Source organism: Scomber japonicus, chromosome 14 (genome assembly GCF_027409825.1).
Source record: "Scomber japonicus isolate fScoJap1 chromosome 14, fScoJap1.pri, whole genome shotgun sequence".
NCBI lineage: Eukaryota > Metazoa > Chordata > Actinopteri > Scombriformes > Scombridae > Scomber > Scomber japonicus.
The window spans coordinates 13,521,024-13,537,551 of NC_070591.1; the positions used below are offsets into that span (position 1 = coordinate 13,521,024).

The following is a 16,528-nucleotide window of genomic DNA, read 5'->3' on the forward strand; positions in this document are numbered from 1 at the left end:
TCGGACCTAAACAGCGACAAATGGCGTGACAGCAACGTACATTTAAATGAGTAAAGTTTCATTTTTTCTCGTATTGAAACCTCTTCATTTTGTATCAACATAACGCCTCGCACTTTTATAACAACACCAGGTAAGGTTGACTGATATTACTGTGAGATTTTCCGGGATATCGACTGTAATCAATAGTTTGCTTCACTTTAATACTTTATTCTTGCTGTCAAGTTGAACCTGGAAAGAATACAACCCATCAGACCATCATTTATGCTTTTGTTGTCTGTTTATTAGGTATTTTATAAAGTTGAAACAATGGACGCCCTGCAAAGGAGAGTGGTTCAGGAGGACATGGTCCAGTATCAGCTCTTCTTGATCCAGTCGGACGACTCAACTTCACAACACAGTGAGGAGCACTTCTCACATCTCTTAGAGGAGATTTTGGCCAAGGTTGCCCCGCTGCTGATGCAGTACATCTGGCAGAATCAGCCATTCAACCTCAACTACCATCCTGAGAAAGGTACAGTCTTTGTCAACACATTTAAGATAAGTTTATATAAATATTGGTATTGATATAAAGATTTAGGATTGATATATCTTCGTATTAATTGTCAGGAGGTGTTCCTGCTCATATTGGAGGTAGCACTCAGTTTGGGGACAATGTGGAGGATGAGTGGTTTATTGTTTACCTCTTAAAGAAAATCACAGAGGCCTTCCCCGAGCTCGCAGCCAGGTAAGGAAAATGTTTTGACGATTCAGTTGTTCTTTTATACTGCCTAAACATGGATCCGTCTTAGTGTTTTTTTAATTTGTGCAATTTCTCATTTGTGTGTGCAGAGTTGAGGACAACGATGGGGAATTTCTCCTGATTGAAGCTGCAGATTATCTTCCAAAGTGGCTGAATCCGGACACCAGTGAGAACAGGGTGAGATGATAAGATGGCAGATTTAACTTGTGGTTTTTGCATGTCTTTGCCTTTTAATACAAATCATGTATGCTTCACGTCTCTGCAAACCTTTTCCTAAAACACATCATAAATATTACCTACATGTTTTCACTTTATTTCAGTATGGGATGAAAATTAACATTTCACAACAACATTTTCATGACATCAATCATAAGCTAACATGTATTATTTTAAAAAATCTGATTTACCTTACTGTTCATCTGGTAATGCAGTTGAGACCAAGGTGGAGACCAGGTCAATTTTCTAAAATATTTCTCATTGATGTGGTGTTTAAGGACAGTTAAACACCAAACACAGCAGAGTTTGCTTTTTAAAAGTCACATTTTCACTACAAGAAACTTCCAATATCACTTAATACCTTAATACGCTTAACACCCATGCTTACTTCTGTCTTCTGGGTTTGGCTGAGTGGTGCCAAGCCTTTCATTTTTCTACTCAAATCTCAGATATCGGTGTGTATTAAGCTTACTGACAACATTTTTTTTTAAGATGGCTAAAAGTTCCTTCTCATGGTTTCAAGTCTCTGCAGTCTTCCTCTTGTTATTGTGTGTATTTAAATACTAGTCTTCATTGTTCCACTTATTCTCCTTTTTCTTGTCAGGTGTTCCTCTATAGGGGAGAGTTGCACATCCTGCCCTACCCCTCCAAATTCAGTCCAGTAGGGATCTCGAGGGATGTGGTGCCCAGTGTGGCACAGGCTGTAGCGCTGATCTCCACCAACCCAGAGGCCTGTCGGGCAAGCCCCAAGATTTGTTCAGCCCTGAGGAAGCGGCTGGAGGGGTGAGCGGACACAATTAATAACTGGTTTTCATAGGCAATCAGTCTGAGCCTAAACACTGAATCAAAATCTGCATATTTTTGTATGGCCACCTGTTTTCTGTGTCAAAATTCTGGGGCTTGATCCTCAAGAGGCCGCAGCTCACATTCGCATGTCCTTCAGAGGACGTGAAGGCCAGGCTCCACCTGCATGTCCTGCTCAAATAAGCCTCACAGAGACCAAAACTATCAGTGTGTTCAGGTGGCCTTTTTCAACTTGAAAAGTGAAACATTTCCAAATTTTATCTCCAAGCATTGCCCTTCACTGGGTTACAAAGTTTAAATAAAAATGGGAAACTGGCAAGTTTCATTCTTCCTGTATTATGTTGTGACATTCATGTCGAAACATGAAATTAGTGAACTGTGTTAATGGCAAATACATCCAAATAATTTATTATTTCCACCTTGTAGTTTTACTGTTTGTTACAGGTGAAATTTTCTTACCAGTGATGGATCCACCAAATCACAGATCCCTGGTAAACACAATGCAGCCATGTGATATTTCCAGATTTATGAGCTGAGGACGCTCGCCTGAAAGCTGTATAAACCTTCACAAATTTATTTATGGAATGCCGAAGGCTGTAAAGGATACAGCAGACTGTGTCCTTCACATTCAGGCAAAACAAGGCTGCATTTCCCTCCCGCAGTGTTAGGAGTGATTGAAATGAGACAGAGCTTGTCAGACTGTCATGAGACATTTATTTTATGAATGCACACCTCAGAGGATTCATCCACAGAATTTGGACACAGCAACACAGTGTAACGACAAGTCGGGACACATCATGTTATCACATTCCCAACTTAAGACTGTATGGCAAAGTAAAAAATGGTGCAGTCTGAGTGTTTTAGGCTGTTCAAGGTCTGATAAGCATTCAAAGCATCTACAACATAAATTTGTTAAACACATGAATTATTCATTAACACTGTAGTAGATATTCAAGTAGGAAACAGATATTCAGGAATGTGACATCAATATCAAACATGGGAAAGTCATATTTAGCCATCTCTACTTTCCTTTTAGGTACCCAGACAAGATTAAATCTGGCCTGCATCGTGCCCACTGCTTCATACCTGCAGACATTGCCATGGTGTTGGCACAGAGACCAGACCTAGTCGCCCCTGCTGTTTCAGCTTTCTACCTGCGGGATCCAGTGGATCTCCAGGCGTGTCGAAGCTTCAAGAACTTTCCTCCTGATACAAGAGTCTTAACTTCGGTACTACACACACTTTAAGATTCATGACTGTTATGGAATGGGAAAGAGAAGAAGTTAGCCTCTTTTAAAGGAAAAAGATTGACTTGATGTTGTTCTACAGACTGGTACTGTAGGATTCCATTGGCTTGTTTTAGATTTGTTTGAATTGTCTAGAATCATTAGATCATCATAACTTTGTACTGATGTATGATCCTCCAGGTGACATTTACTCGTTGCCTGTACGCCCAGCTGCAGCAGCAACAGTTCACACCAGACCGGAGGAGCGGTTTCTCTTTGCCTCCTCGCTCTCACCAACAGTACAAAGCCCATGAGCTTGGCATGAAGCTGGTGAGCCAACAGCTGTGTTTCCTTTTCATTCAGACGAATAAATTCATGCTTCTGTTGTTTTGTTTGAATAGCTTGAGTTTTCAGTGTTGTATTTGATAACATGTCCATCCCTATCTGTGTGTGTGTGTGGGTATGTGCCCCTCTCAGGCCCACGGCTTTGAGATTCTGTGCTCTAAGTGCAGACTGCCATCTTCAGAGCCTGATGCCCCAGTCAGTTGTAACCCTCAGTGGAAAGGCTTCATGGACAGCCTGAAAAGGAACGACTACTTTCGGGTTAGTCACTTGACAGCTGAATGATGAGGTTAACAGCACACATTAGGGAAGGATGAACACACACATGATTGAAGATACTATATAGGAGCAATTTTTCTACTGTCAAATGTTAAAGTTTAAAATGTAATGTTTTTAATTGCAGGGAGAACTGGAAGGTTCAGCATGTTACAGAGAACTGACGAAATCAGCAGAAAACTTCTTTAAACAGTCTGTTGCCTCAAAATCCAGGTGAGAACTGTGTGTGTGTGTGTGTGAGTGTGTGTATGTAACTAATAACACTAAGTATTTGTCTGAATATAGACATTATGTGTGTTGGCAGTGAAATGTCCCCGGGAAAGGAGGTTCTCCAGCTGCTGCACAGCTGCGATCACTTCAACATGGAGGAGCTGAAGAAGCAGGAGTCACAGCTCCCCCAAGAGGACAGTGAGTGAAAGTGAACCTCTAAAACCTTAAACCTGTAAAACACTCCTCAATCGAAGGCCTGACAGGCATCTGAAAATGAAGTTTTTTAAGAACATGTTAAATATCATCAACTTGAATTAGTCTCAGTTATAATTTCATCAAATAGTAATTCAGTCTTGGCTGCAGAAATGAAGGGACGCCTCTGTGTCTGCATTTTAAGTGTTTCTTATACAAAGAAGAATTTTGACATTTCAAAAGTCTTGTAAGGATTTTTATTTTACTGTTATATGCTAACTATAAAGTAAGTATTACAAGGTTTTCATGACTTTGGTAGATTGTAAACCTGCCTTTGACTGTCTCTGCCATCTGGCAGTCTCTGCTCCCTGCCAATTTCTCTCACTTTCTATCGTTTTTGGTATGCATTCTCCATTCTCTACCCTTCTCTCTTTCAATCATTTCCTGTAATTAGTCGTTTCTTTGTGTCGATCTCTAGGTGACAGCTGGCTCGATATCACAGCTCAGGAGTTGGAGCGTATGTTGCAGGAAAGAAGTGGGGGGAGAGCTGATGTTGGCAGCCAAAACACCAGCTCCACTAAACACACGCATCATGTCAGGGTGGCAGACGAGAGGAATAAGAAGACTGAGGACAGCAAAGAGGAAGAGGAGGGCGCATACAGCCTGGTAGCAGTGAGTCAGGGGATGAAGAACTTCCTCAACACCATGTCATCACATGAAGGCGCTGAACTGCCCTGGTGAGACCTGATTGATGTTAAAGATCATTAAAAGCACATTTGGGTCAGTGAATAAAGTAGTTTAGGACAACATGTATAGGATTGTAGCTGAAAGAACACCTACACACACTGATGTATACTAAATATGATCAAGATCTTATGCTCAGCATTGCTCAGAGTTGGATAAAGTATGCACATTTTCTCTTTTCATGTGCTGCAATGCTGTTATTCACTCTTGCCTATTTAGCAAAGTAATTAGATGTGCATGATCCCATCAGCAGTCTTTCAGTTCATATTTCACTTCTTTTTTTTTTTCGTATTCCAGGACGGGTTCATCTCAGCCTTTTAGCTTTGACCCGAACTCCATGGCCAGCGCACTGGACCGACTGCTAGGTATATACACTTATGAAAATATGTAAGATTATCAAAATGATAATGAAATGTTCTGCATTTGCTTTAATTTACTGAATCTTTCTTTGTCATTTTATTGTTTCAGGAAGCAAAGAAGAAGAACTTGATTCAGATGACCTTGACGATGATGACGATGATGACGATGACCATGATGATGATGATGATGATGATGATGATGATGATGATGAAAAAGAAGAGGTGTCCCTTGGTACTGCAGAGATGAATGGTACAGAGACGTTGGACAGTCTCAGAAAATATATGGACCAAATGGATCAGGAGCTCCTGAGCACTAATATTGGACAAAGCTTTAATCTAACGGTAAGATGATGGTTGTATTTATACCGTGTACAAAAATATTGGCATCCTTTTTAGCCTTTTCTCTTTCTGCTCAACTTCAGTGTGTTATTAATTTAAAAACATAACATTTCAAATAACGTATCACCCTCAATCTGCTTTTCTTCTTTCTGCAGAATGATAACAAGGCAGGTCTGGACATTGGGTCTCCCAAACCTTCTGCCACAGATGGCCTCCTGATGGAGGGAGGGGTGGAGGAGACAGAGGAGGAGATTCAGCCTCTTGACGTGGACTTCAACCTGGTCACCAACCTGCTGGAGTCCCTCAGCTGTCAGGCCGGGCTTGCCGGACCAGCCTCCAACCTGCTGCAGAGTCTGGGCATACACCTCCCTCCCAACTCTGATCCCTCATAAAGGACAGGGGGTAGCTAATGAATGAGGACATATTTGGCAGATTTCTCTTCTGTACGTAAGTTTCTGATGATTCCCGGATAGGACAGTTGGTGAGATGGCCCTTAAAGCTGTCAACAGAATACTTTCATTACATTGGCTGAACTTCTGTTGCCAAAGCAGTCACAGGCGTCCATCCTGTCGTCCTGTGGAGCTTTCATTGTAAACAGACATGGTGTTGAACGTTCAGTGTTTCTCATCCAAACACACTGTGTGTACTGTCAAACTGTCATTGTTTGTTTTTTTTAAATAATAGCAGACATATTAAAGACATTTTCTAAATCATGAAACATTTGCACAAAACATGTGGAATGTTTTAAAACCTGCATTTTTTGAAGTTTATAGTTAATATCACGTGTACACAAGTACAGAAAAAGAGACAGAGCTCATACATGTGCTGAAGATGAATGTATACAGGATTTTATAAGATTTCTTTCCAGTGGATGGTTTTGTGTTTGGTCTCTTATGCAAATTGTTGCATAAATATTAAAAAAAACATTATTAAAATATACTGTATGTTCCCATCACTTATGGTGGGTACAAAGTTATGGCTGTTTGGAAAGAAATGCATTTATCTTCTATGTGTAAACGAGCTCTCCCTAACAGTCTTGCTTCATGATCAGACTTATGCACAAAGAGTATCAATACTTTGGAGGAAGCAAAATATCCTTTAAAGTCCAAAGCAGGATGAGAGAGGACTAGTGCACTGAATACCAAACATTGAAAAAGGGGTGTCCCTCCATGAACTCTGTGTTTATTTGAAATTATGATTAATTAAATCAGGTTTACAGTCAGTTTTTAATAAATGCTGTTGGGCTTCATGTATGACTGTGTGTACTGATGAACGATCATTTGTCAGCACTTTGTTTGGTTCTTAAACAAAATAAATATTTTTGGAAGTAACTCCTTCTTTCAATCTCAAAACAGTTTATTAACCATTTTTAAATACATATTCACACTTTGAGATATCATATTCTTATATTAAGACACAGGAGTTTAGATTATAATAATTTAAGGTAGTCATCAACAGCCTCAGCAGAGAAATTTATGTGAATATCAGTGAAGTATTTCCCTTCTCATCTGACAAATGTTAACAGTCAAATTCATTCAAAGGAAACTTCTATTAACCTCTAGTCCAAAATTACACATTAACTCAGTAAACAAGTACAGTAATACAATAAGTTCAACTGTATGTCACTATATAAACAACATGTTCCTCATTCTTCACAATCATTCAGGGACAACTTCTACAAAGCTCTGGCTGAAAGTTCATGTGGTGAAAATATAAGCAAATTATATCATCTTTACAGGAGTGTCTAAAAGCCTGTTTACATTCAATATTCTTTTTTCGATCATGCAGATTTTCCATAAATATATACCGGAAAAAAGTATGCTTTGTTGCTACGATATGACCAGCAGCTCTAAAAGAAAACTGGTAATGCTGCTGATTTGTACTGCTCTGTCATTGTTTTTGTTTTTTTAAGTATGTGATGTACTTGCACCAACTGGAACAGGGTGATCTTTGTTTGGTTGATTAGGTCATTAGGTGTTTTTTGTCACAGTGCATCCTGTCCTGTACAGATGCTGATGCTCTGCTCTTTCACTCAACTCTTCTGACATTGTGGCATGTCATTTTAAACATTTTCTGACAAAAGCCAGTTTTACAAACACTTGCACTAAACACTACAAGTAGTGACAATACCACAGAAAGAGACATTAGGGTCATATGCAGTACATGTTAGTATTTACAATAAATATATAATGCAAAAACTATACATGAGTAATCCATGTTAGGGAAATTTCCACATTTGGTGTCAAGCATGGACCTTGACGTCACAGTAAAGGCTGCACAATCATCGTGGCAGAAAGACATACAGTCTCTCTCCTTGAGATGGTGAAGGCAGCTGTCTGTGGTGTTTTGGGGAATGCAGGAGTCACTTTGATAACAGTGCCTCAGGATTGCTGTGGCACCCAAGGTCAGAGGATATGACTCTGATGTCTGTCTCCCTAAACCCACAGATCAGTACCTGTGTCTCCTCGTTTGTAGAATAACGAACCAATAGGCTGATTCCATTACTGTAGATGCATTGAGTATGGCATAGAGTATTTGTTGTATTATCTATGAAGGCTTTAAGAACAGGGGCGATTTTAGATCCTTCTTAGGGGTGCTCAAGTACCCCTAAATTTGAACTCAGCACCCCCTAAAAATAAATAAATGATCAGGGTTTTTTTTCTTCTAAAAATTCAAATGGTTTTATTAACAGGTTTAATGTACTTTAGATAGTTCTGTCATTAATATATAATCTTTCCCTCAGGGATCATTAACTATCTCAATCAATCTTTATTTGATCACCCCTGTTTAAGACTATCCACAGAGGACAGTTTCCTCAGAATCGTGGTGGCATCATACGTCTGACAGGTGTATTGATAATACTCTGATTCTCCTTGGCCAAGCTTCAATAAACACTTTCAGCATAATACATCCTGGACTCCTGTACACTTTACTGCCTGTACTGCTGAGGTTAACCATTGACAAACAAATTCTCCATGACAATCTAAACGTCTGCATGTGTATTGGAAGCACATTGAATAAGTAGACCTACAGGTATCAACTGAGCACTAGTTAATGAAGTTAAATTAACTTAAAAGTTGTTGAGATCATTGGGCCCAACATTAAGTTGTTACATGTTTGAAATATGCTAGCATGGTTGCAATGACCCACATATATACATATATATATATATATATATATATATATATAAATATATATATATATATATATATAAATAATTACTTCAAGTAATGCTGTGCTGTTTCTTTGGTGACATTCTGTATTTTATCTGAGCTGACTGCATTATGTTATTAAAGTGCCTGAGAAGCACAGGTCATGTAACTGTGAAGGTAAGTGATGTAATTTGTTATTCTCCACAGAATAAAAATAACACTGTTGAATGACTTGGATTAAATTACTATGTGCTCTGGTTGGAACAGCACAAAACATTCAAGAATGTAAGTGTGTCCTTTAATGTGAAACTACAGAAGGTGGATAAACGGCAGCATTAGCTCTCTTGATGAGTGGAGCAGTGCAGCAGCGAGTGGTGAGACACAGAGAGCCGATATACCGACCATGAAGTTTAGGATCATCCCCAGCAGGAGAATGGCGAACAGGTAACCATGGAAGAGCAGGCTGTGCCAGCTGCCCTGACTCAACACCTGCCAGGGACTGTCCGGGTGCAGCAGCCACAGCAGGCCTAGAACCCAGCTCTGGGTGACCAGTTGGGTGTAGTAGATGTCAAAAATGGAGGCTTGGGCATCAGGGAAGTGTTGGTTCTCAGCCTCAGACACTTTAGCCAGCCAAGTTAGAGAAAGACTTTGGAGGATTAAAGCCAGAGGTGCATACATGTACTCAAGGGGATCAACACTGGACAGACCCTGGGAGGCTGTGAAAGCAGAGAGGAAGAATTAATAGTAATTAATAGTAATAGTAGTATTTCCCAATAACATCTGATGGTTTACCTCTGATGACAATAGATGTACCACTCAGGATGGAAAACAGAACAGAGATGTGGATAGATGGTGGCAAGGCCAGCTTCAGGGCAAAACTGAAACCCACAGTTAACAAAGGCAGCAGGGGCATTGTGAGGGGGATGAGGCCGGCATATGAGCTGCTGGCCTTGGCCCACATGGCCAACACAGCATGGATGCTGTTGCAGACACCAGGCACCAGCAACCGCTCTCCCAGAGACCTGGAGTACTGTTTCAGAGGCACCAGATCCAGAACATGGAGGAGATTTAAGAATAACAGAGAAACCAGAACCTGAAAAAGATCAGGGAATATTGACAATTCAGTGGTGGAAATAAGTGCATTTACTCAAATACTGTACTCCAGAACAATGCTGTGGTACCTGCACTCCAGTATTCCCATTTTATGCTAATCTATGTATTGTACTTTTTTGGCATAGATGCTTTCATTCAACAGTAGGCAGACAAGAAACATGGGAGAGAGAGGGATGTGTGATATGGACCTCCGGGCGGGATTTGAACCGGGGTCGGCTGCGTATGTGGCCTGCTAACCACTCGACCACCTGCGTGCCCAGTATGCTGATTATTAACGGGAGTTCAACAAACAAACTACATCAGTTACGTGTGGAAACCTGTATCTCTTGGTCCCTTTCTTGGTTAGTCATTCACAATGATCTGTCAAATGACATTAATCTGCAGCAATGTTGATAATCAGTCAATGATTTGCCTAATTTATCAAACACGAATGCCAGACATCTGCAAGTTCCAGCATCTCTTTTAATACAGGTTTTATTGGGTGCAATTTCATTAAGTCATCTTGTGTTCTGGGAAATTTTGATGGACACTTTACCCCCTCCAGTGTTTTTCTTATTGTCACCTGATTGTTATGTTTTGACACAAGAAAACTGTTTTAAATGAATCTGCTGAAGGAGAAAAAGTTTCACTGTGCTCACTGAAAAGGTTTTTAAGGTGTGTACCTATGAGCCAATCAATTAAAATCAATTTTATTATTGTTGGTTGCAATCCAAATCTACTTCCCTGTACTAGGCAAATATGCTCTTCTGTATAACTCTTTTTCTAAGATAATAAATAACAAAATTGCTACTTTCATAAGATGATGCATGTTTTTATCATTGTTAAAATGCCCTGCCACACATACATACATTCATGTCCTGTTCATCTGACACATGTAAAACTTAAGTTGAATATACTAACCACGAGCAGCATGAGTCATGTGGATTAATGCAGTGTAAACCTATGGACTAATGTCATTCAGACTTTCAGCCCTGCCCACTCTCCTCTACAGAGCATACCTATCACTGGTGTGCGTCTTATTCATCAAAAGCAGTACTTTAGTGTTTTGTTTATCCCAGTGCAATGTCAAAACTATTTGTCAGCAATTATGTCGGTGTGTTAAAGCCTATATTTTCCATGCATTTATATAACATCCACAACAAATGGATACTAACACTCAAGGTCAATCTGTCATTAGCTAGCTAGCTTCAACCTTTGGATGGGGTCACATTTACATGTCAGTCATTTGGTTAAATATCTAACTTGCATAAGTATTTATCAACACAGAACCCCTTCTGTCTCTCTCCACCACCTCCCTAACACAACCACACACCCTGCCCCTCAAGCCAGCACACACACAGCACTTAATGACAGTGTTACAGTAGCCTGCACTTACACTTCATTGTACAGGTATGAAGTTAACTGCACTAATGATTAACAACAATCCAATAAAAATGAAACACTTTTTGAAAATATGTACATGCCAGTATATGTGAGGATTATTTCAAATATGCATGGAACCTTAGTATCACCATATTAGCCTATGTGCTGGCTGTGTTAAAGGTGTATGTAATTGCAACTTAAACAAATACCCTGCTGTGAGGACACAACTCTCTGTGTAAACAAAACAGCCATTCTCAATTGTGTGCACTGTCCTGTCGTCACTCTTTTCACATACTCTCCATGATTAATAAAATGCACAGGTGCTGGATTCGAGTAAATTGTGTATTTTATTGATTTATGTTGTTCAGAGGCTATATAAATAAGCCAGGCAAAAGACACTAACCTGGGCAAAGCAGAGAGCCACTGCATATGGGTAGTGGTACTGAGGGATGAAGATGCCAGCCACAAAGTTTCGGAGTTTGTCAGCCAGACCGTAAATCACTGCGACCACCAAACACAGGGCGGGCATCAGGGGCTTCAGCATATGATTAGCTGAGACACACCATCCCTTTCTCCAGCTCCCTGAACTGCAGCACACATACAGGAGAGGATAGTCAGTCAGTTTGAACGACATTTACACAGCCTTGAATTTAGTCATGCAATATGTATTAAAAAACAAAAGCAAAAACCAGCCTGTCCTTTAAGCTATGTAAACTATTCTTTCTATTTTAGCTTTTACAATACTCACTAACTGGGGAAAGTTCCTGCATTTATCTTGAACATAAACCTTCAGGAATGACAGGTTCACATATGTGCTGCAATAGATCTAACAGCAGTATATACTGTATGTAAACAGATTTAGAGGTTTGGCTATGTAAATACAATTGTCTCACTCATTCCACTGGTTCCTAGAATACAAATAATAATATGTAACATGTAAAAGCAAGAATCATTACCTTTTACTCAAAAGACATGCTGTCATTCTGTGCAGAGCTTGGCACTAGGAGTGCCTGGATCCGTTCTCTGGAGTCACAGAGGGGAGAAATTCACAAAGTAAAGGACATAAAGACATTTCAGGGTTAACCTTGAGCTCTCATAACTTGCTCCACTGTTCCCGCTATGCTAAATTCTACTTACAGGTGATGTATAAAACAACTTTAACATTAATTCCAGCACCATATATCATATATTGAGGAGTCTGTTGAGACATGCCTTATGAGTCTGTAAATGTTTCATATTATTTTATAGCCATCATCTAAATAAAATACTTGAATACTTATGTAAATATACAATGGAGATTTTCTTGAAATTTACACAAATTAAATTGATATAATAATGGTTTGGTAAAAGATTGGAAAAATAACCATCTTATTTTTTTTAAATTAGGTTAAGACATTGTTTTTAGAAATGACAAAAAAGATTTAAAAAGATTTAGATTCTCTAAATGTATGCCTTAATGAATCAATAAAAATCTTAAAAACATCACAAATGTCATTTCCACTTGTGTAAGCACTGGTAAAACTGCATGCTTGCTGTTTCATTTATCTCATAAAAGAGTGACTTAACCACTGTTCAAAGAAAAAAACGTAAATCATGCACCGTTTTTTTTTCAGATGAAAGCAAAGAAAAACATGAAAACGCAAGAAAAACACATTTTACTCACCACCTGGAGTTCTTCATAAATTCATATTTCATCTTCAAACTCCATTGTGAAAACAAATTCTCAAGATGCCCCTAGTGTGTGTCAATGCCAGTGGTCACCTATTACTACAAATAGTAGGTGTTAATGATATTATTCATAAATTGTCTTGATTTAGCAAACGCGTCTCTCTGCAGCATTCTGCTGAATGTGTCACTGTGTCAACTGCTATCTGCGCTGCACCTCATTTGTTTTCTCACCGTGTCCAGATGGACTTTGGTCTTAGTGTGTTTGTCCTCCCATAATTAACGAACCAGCCCAGGACAACTGTTATTAAATGTTTTCTAACAGAAACAGAGAAACAGCATACCATCTGTGGATTCAATTAAGATAATCTGTAGCTCAGTGTGTGTATGTGTGCATGTGTATGTGTGTGTGTGTGTTTGCTAACACATTTTAGTACACTGATATGAAAGTCAGTCATGCGTTATTTTGTCATCTGATTATAGATTTTAACTTGTGTTATTGGTAGCCGATGAAAGAGATGGTAAACCCTGGCTCTGTTTCTTTCCAGCTTTGACACCTGTTTGTGACATTCCTGACAGTCCTTCCCCAGGTTTAGGTTCCCTGCCCCCCTCTGTCTGATCCCTCTAGGCCACCATGGCATCATGGAGTCCAGCAGCCACATGGTTGCATGAGTGAGGTTCTGTTTGAGTAAACAGACTTATCGGACTGAGAGGATGGGGGTCTGTGCACCACAGAGCTCAGGCAAACACAGTAGCAGCACGAGGGCCTCTCTTCAATTGATCCAGAATACTATAGCAACAAGCCTGCAAGCTTTCAGCTTTCTTTCATGGCTCTGCTGTCATTTAGGTTGGCTGAGGATTAGAAAGGACGATAAAATGGAGGACAGTGATTAATCATGATACACACTAAAAATCACTTCTCTAAAGATTCTAGTGTAATTTTACCCACTTTGGCAATATAGCACCAATACCACATTGGGTTACCTTTACCAAGTAGCAATCTTTCATTTTGACCCAGTGTTACACACAACAGGTTACAGTTATATACAGTAACAGCTACAAATACACTGTTTCTTATATGTGCATATGTGTGCATGTGAAATTGCTGTACAACAAAAGATGTGCATAATATTAACAATCAATCACAGGTAAATTAAAAAGGATTACAGTATATAACAAACTAGTTTAGCTAAATAACCCAACAGTGACATTAACCCAGTATTGTATTAGTGCTATGTTGACCCAAATTGGGTAAAATTTATACCCAGTGATTTTAATGTGTTTGCTGTGTGTGTACACTGATACTGTGGAAATGTGTGTACATGTGTGTCAACTGATATCAGCAATACACATTATGTATACACTAATATATGTGTATATCACTGACCTCTCACCATGCATAGACCAGGTTGTTTACAATGAAGTCACTCATGACCACAACAGGGGGCAGTCATACTCTGTACTTATTTCTCTCAGTGAGCTTTGAACTCAGATTTGCAGGAATAAAAGGCATCAGGAAAATAAAAAAGATAACTAGACCACTGGAAACTTGAAAATCACCCTTTTTCACATTTTTTGACTATTATCTACTTTTTGAGTGTCCTGATGTTGACTATTTATTTGAAAACAGAGCACCCAGCAAAGGAAACACTCAGCAACATGAGGTATGCATTGTGCTGTCTGGGTCATGGAGAGAAGCATTAGCATATTGGCAGCAGCAGCATGATGTTCCAAACCAGCTGCATTGAGTCTAATCAAGTGTTTTAGTTGTCATGTAAGCTTAAAGATGAAAGACTATTGATTCACAGGCTGAGGTCAAGACCTTCGAGAGGAAGTAAAACCAGATTTACAAATAGACAGAGTCATCAGTTGTAAGCCGCCAGTTGTGTATGGAGCACTATGAAGGGTGCTGTGAGGAAGATGGGGATAAGGTGGAGGTTATTTGGGAGGAAGGCAGCAGAGTAAAGCCTGTGATTAAGGGGAAGGGAGGAATAAGTGATGTGAAGGTGGAGGAGAGGGGGTGACAGGGTTGAGAGTGACAACTGGGGGGCACAGAAAAAGATACAGTAAGATTCAAACCTTTAATATTTCAACAAGCTGATAAAGATGATTTATGACATGAGTCATTGCTTAAATGAGTGTTCATAAATCATTTAATGTGCATGTGAGACTATGTTAAGCTGTATTATGCTATTGTGGGGAGTCAAATTCAAATATATATTCTGCCAACACCGCTGATTTAGTCATTTTTAGCTGTATTACTGTTCTGTCTGTAAGAATGTGACAACCCTTTTTTGTTGTTCATTCAAGCTATTGATCTTTTAAAAAAAAAAAAAAAAGTATTTTCTTTTTTGACACTAATACATACATTTGTGGCAACTTAAGACTTGATGTGTACTTTAAGGTTTTTTACCTGATTTTGTCTTATTCCAACAGGGGCATCTGTGACTGAGGAGGTAGTGTGAGTTTCGGTCCCTGGCTCCTACAGTCCACATGTTTCCAGTCCAAGTGTCCTTGGGCAAGATACTGGACCCAAAATTTTTCCAGAAGGCTCATGCTATCAGTGTATGAATGTGTGTGTGAAAGGGTGAATGTGGCATATAATATAAAGTGCTTTGAGTTGTCAGAAGACTAGAACGATGCTATATAAATGCAGTGCATTTTACAATTTATTTCTGTTATCTTTGTACAGTTTTAAGGGCAACTTGAAACCTTATCATGCACACTGCAACTATTAGGAGTTAATTACGGTGTATGACTCCTATCCAGTTCTCTCCTCCGTCACCTGTCACATCCAGCTACCATGTGGCCCTCCAGAGCACTTAACTGTGTTTCCAAGACCACCAGCTAAATTAAGGGCAAGGCTGAGCGGGGCTGAGTGAGAATCACAGCAACAACAAATAGTGCATAGTGTTTTTTTCCCTAAAATCTTTTTGTCTATCAATGTTGGTTTATAGAGAATGCTTTCAACACATTATCTCTTTGTTTCTTGATGTAGCATGTTCTTCTAATGAAGGACTGGTGGGAACAGCTGATGCATCTACCTCATGACATATACGAGATGGGCGTCGTACTGTCCAGGTAAAGAGTTCTGTTTTTCTTTTCACTTAAAAAAAAAAAAACTTAAATAGTGCATTTGTGTGTCATCATAAATGGGTGCTGTGTTTAGTCTCCTATAATATTGCTGTGTTGACATTGTGCTTCTCTGTGTGTATGTGTCTCTGTGTATGTGTCAGAGTGAACAGTTGTAGAGCGGCCCCCAGAGAGACTGTCAACACATTGCAAACAGTGAGCAGCATCTCTGACAGAGAGGTCAATAGTACTGACAGCGGCCATTCCTCCATCATACCTATCCAGACCAAAAGTAATCAGTGTATTTTTACTTCTCTCTCTCATGGTTTCACACACTAAAATATGTGCACATATAGCTGCACGCATGCAAATACACTGTACTCTTTGCCTTTCTTCCACCTGCGAGCAGTGTGTAAGCCAGAGGAGGTGCTGGTTCCTGCTCTCCCAGAGACAGCCTGCATCGAGCGAGGCTACATCACCTCGCAACAAGTTTACAACCTGCTAAATGCAGAGGAAGGCCAGCCGGCCCTGTATGATCCTTATCATATTCTCATCTTGGACTGTCGCAGTGCAGAAAGGTGGGTGCTGGACAGATGTACCAGAGTTATGAATGGGGACAATGCAGTCCATCAAAAGCACAATCTGGCCTCTGAAGGTACCAGCTTTAATTTAAAGTCTGTGTAAAGTAAGAATAAATATTTGTTCTGAGTTTGACAT

The 16,528-nt window shown here is 39.6% G+C and overlaps 2 protein-coding genes across 6 annotated transcripts; one reads left to right on the top strand and one right to left on the bottom strand.

Moving 5' to 3' along the window:
- Positions 1 to 14: 14 nt before the first annotated feature.
- Positions 15 to 6,109, top strand: ecd (ecdysoneless homolog (Drosophila)). Of its 3 annotated transcripts, none has more exons than XM_053333366.1 (14): positions 15 to 130; positions 286 to 511; positions 607 to 724; positions 829 to 916; positions 1,560 to 1,738; positions 2,796 to 2,988; positions 3,187 to 3,315; positions 3,463 to 3,588; positions 3,731 to 3,816; positions 3,908 to 4,011; positions 4,484 to 4,742; positions 5,047 to 5,114; positions 5,218 to 5,450; positions 5,603 to 6,109. In XM_053333366.1, the coding sequence occupies exons 2-14, from the start codon at positions 307 to 309 to the stop codon at positions 5,837 to 5,839; spliced, it is 2,025 nt and encodes a 674-aa protein (XP_053189341.1). In that variant the 5' UTR covers positions 15 to 130; positions 286 to 306; the 3' UTR covers positions 5,840 to 6,109. The 3 variants fall into 3 exon arrangements, with proteins under 3 accessions (XP_053189341.1, XP_053189344.1, XP_053189342.1); XM_053333369.1 differs by having other exon boundaries at positions 610 to 724; XM_053333367.1 differs by lacking the exon at positions 15 to 130 and having other exon boundaries at positions 245 to 511.
- A 2,540-nt stretch (positions 6,110 to 8,649) lies between these two features.
- On the bottom strand, positions 8,650 to 12,955 carry si:ch211-248a14.8 (uncharacterized). 3 transcript variants are annotated; one of them, XM_053333287.1, is made up of 5 exons: positions 12,738 to 12,955; positions 12,031 to 12,097; positions 11,478 to 11,661; positions 9,392 to 9,692; positions 8,650 to 9,315 (listed from the first exon to the last, which is right to left on the bottom strand). In XM_053333287.1, the coding sequence occupies exons 2-5, from the start codon at positions 12,054 to 12,056 to the stop codon at positions 8,909 to 8,911; spliced, it is 918 nt and encodes a 305-aa protein (XP_053189262.1). In that variant the 5' UTR covers positions 12,057 to 12,097; positions 12,738 to 12,955; the 3' UTR covers positions 8,650 to 8,908. The 3 variants fall into 3 exon arrangements, with proteins under 3 accessions (XP_053189262.1, XP_053189264.1, XP_053189263.1); XM_053333289.1 differs by lacking the exon at positions 12,738 to 12,955 and having other exon boundaries at positions 11,478 to 11,609; positions 12,031 to 12,302; XM_053333288.1 differs by lacking the exon at positions 12,738 to 12,955 and having other exon boundaries at positions 12,031 to 12,302.
- Between the last annotated feature and the right edge of the window lie 3,573 nt (positions 12,956 to 16,528).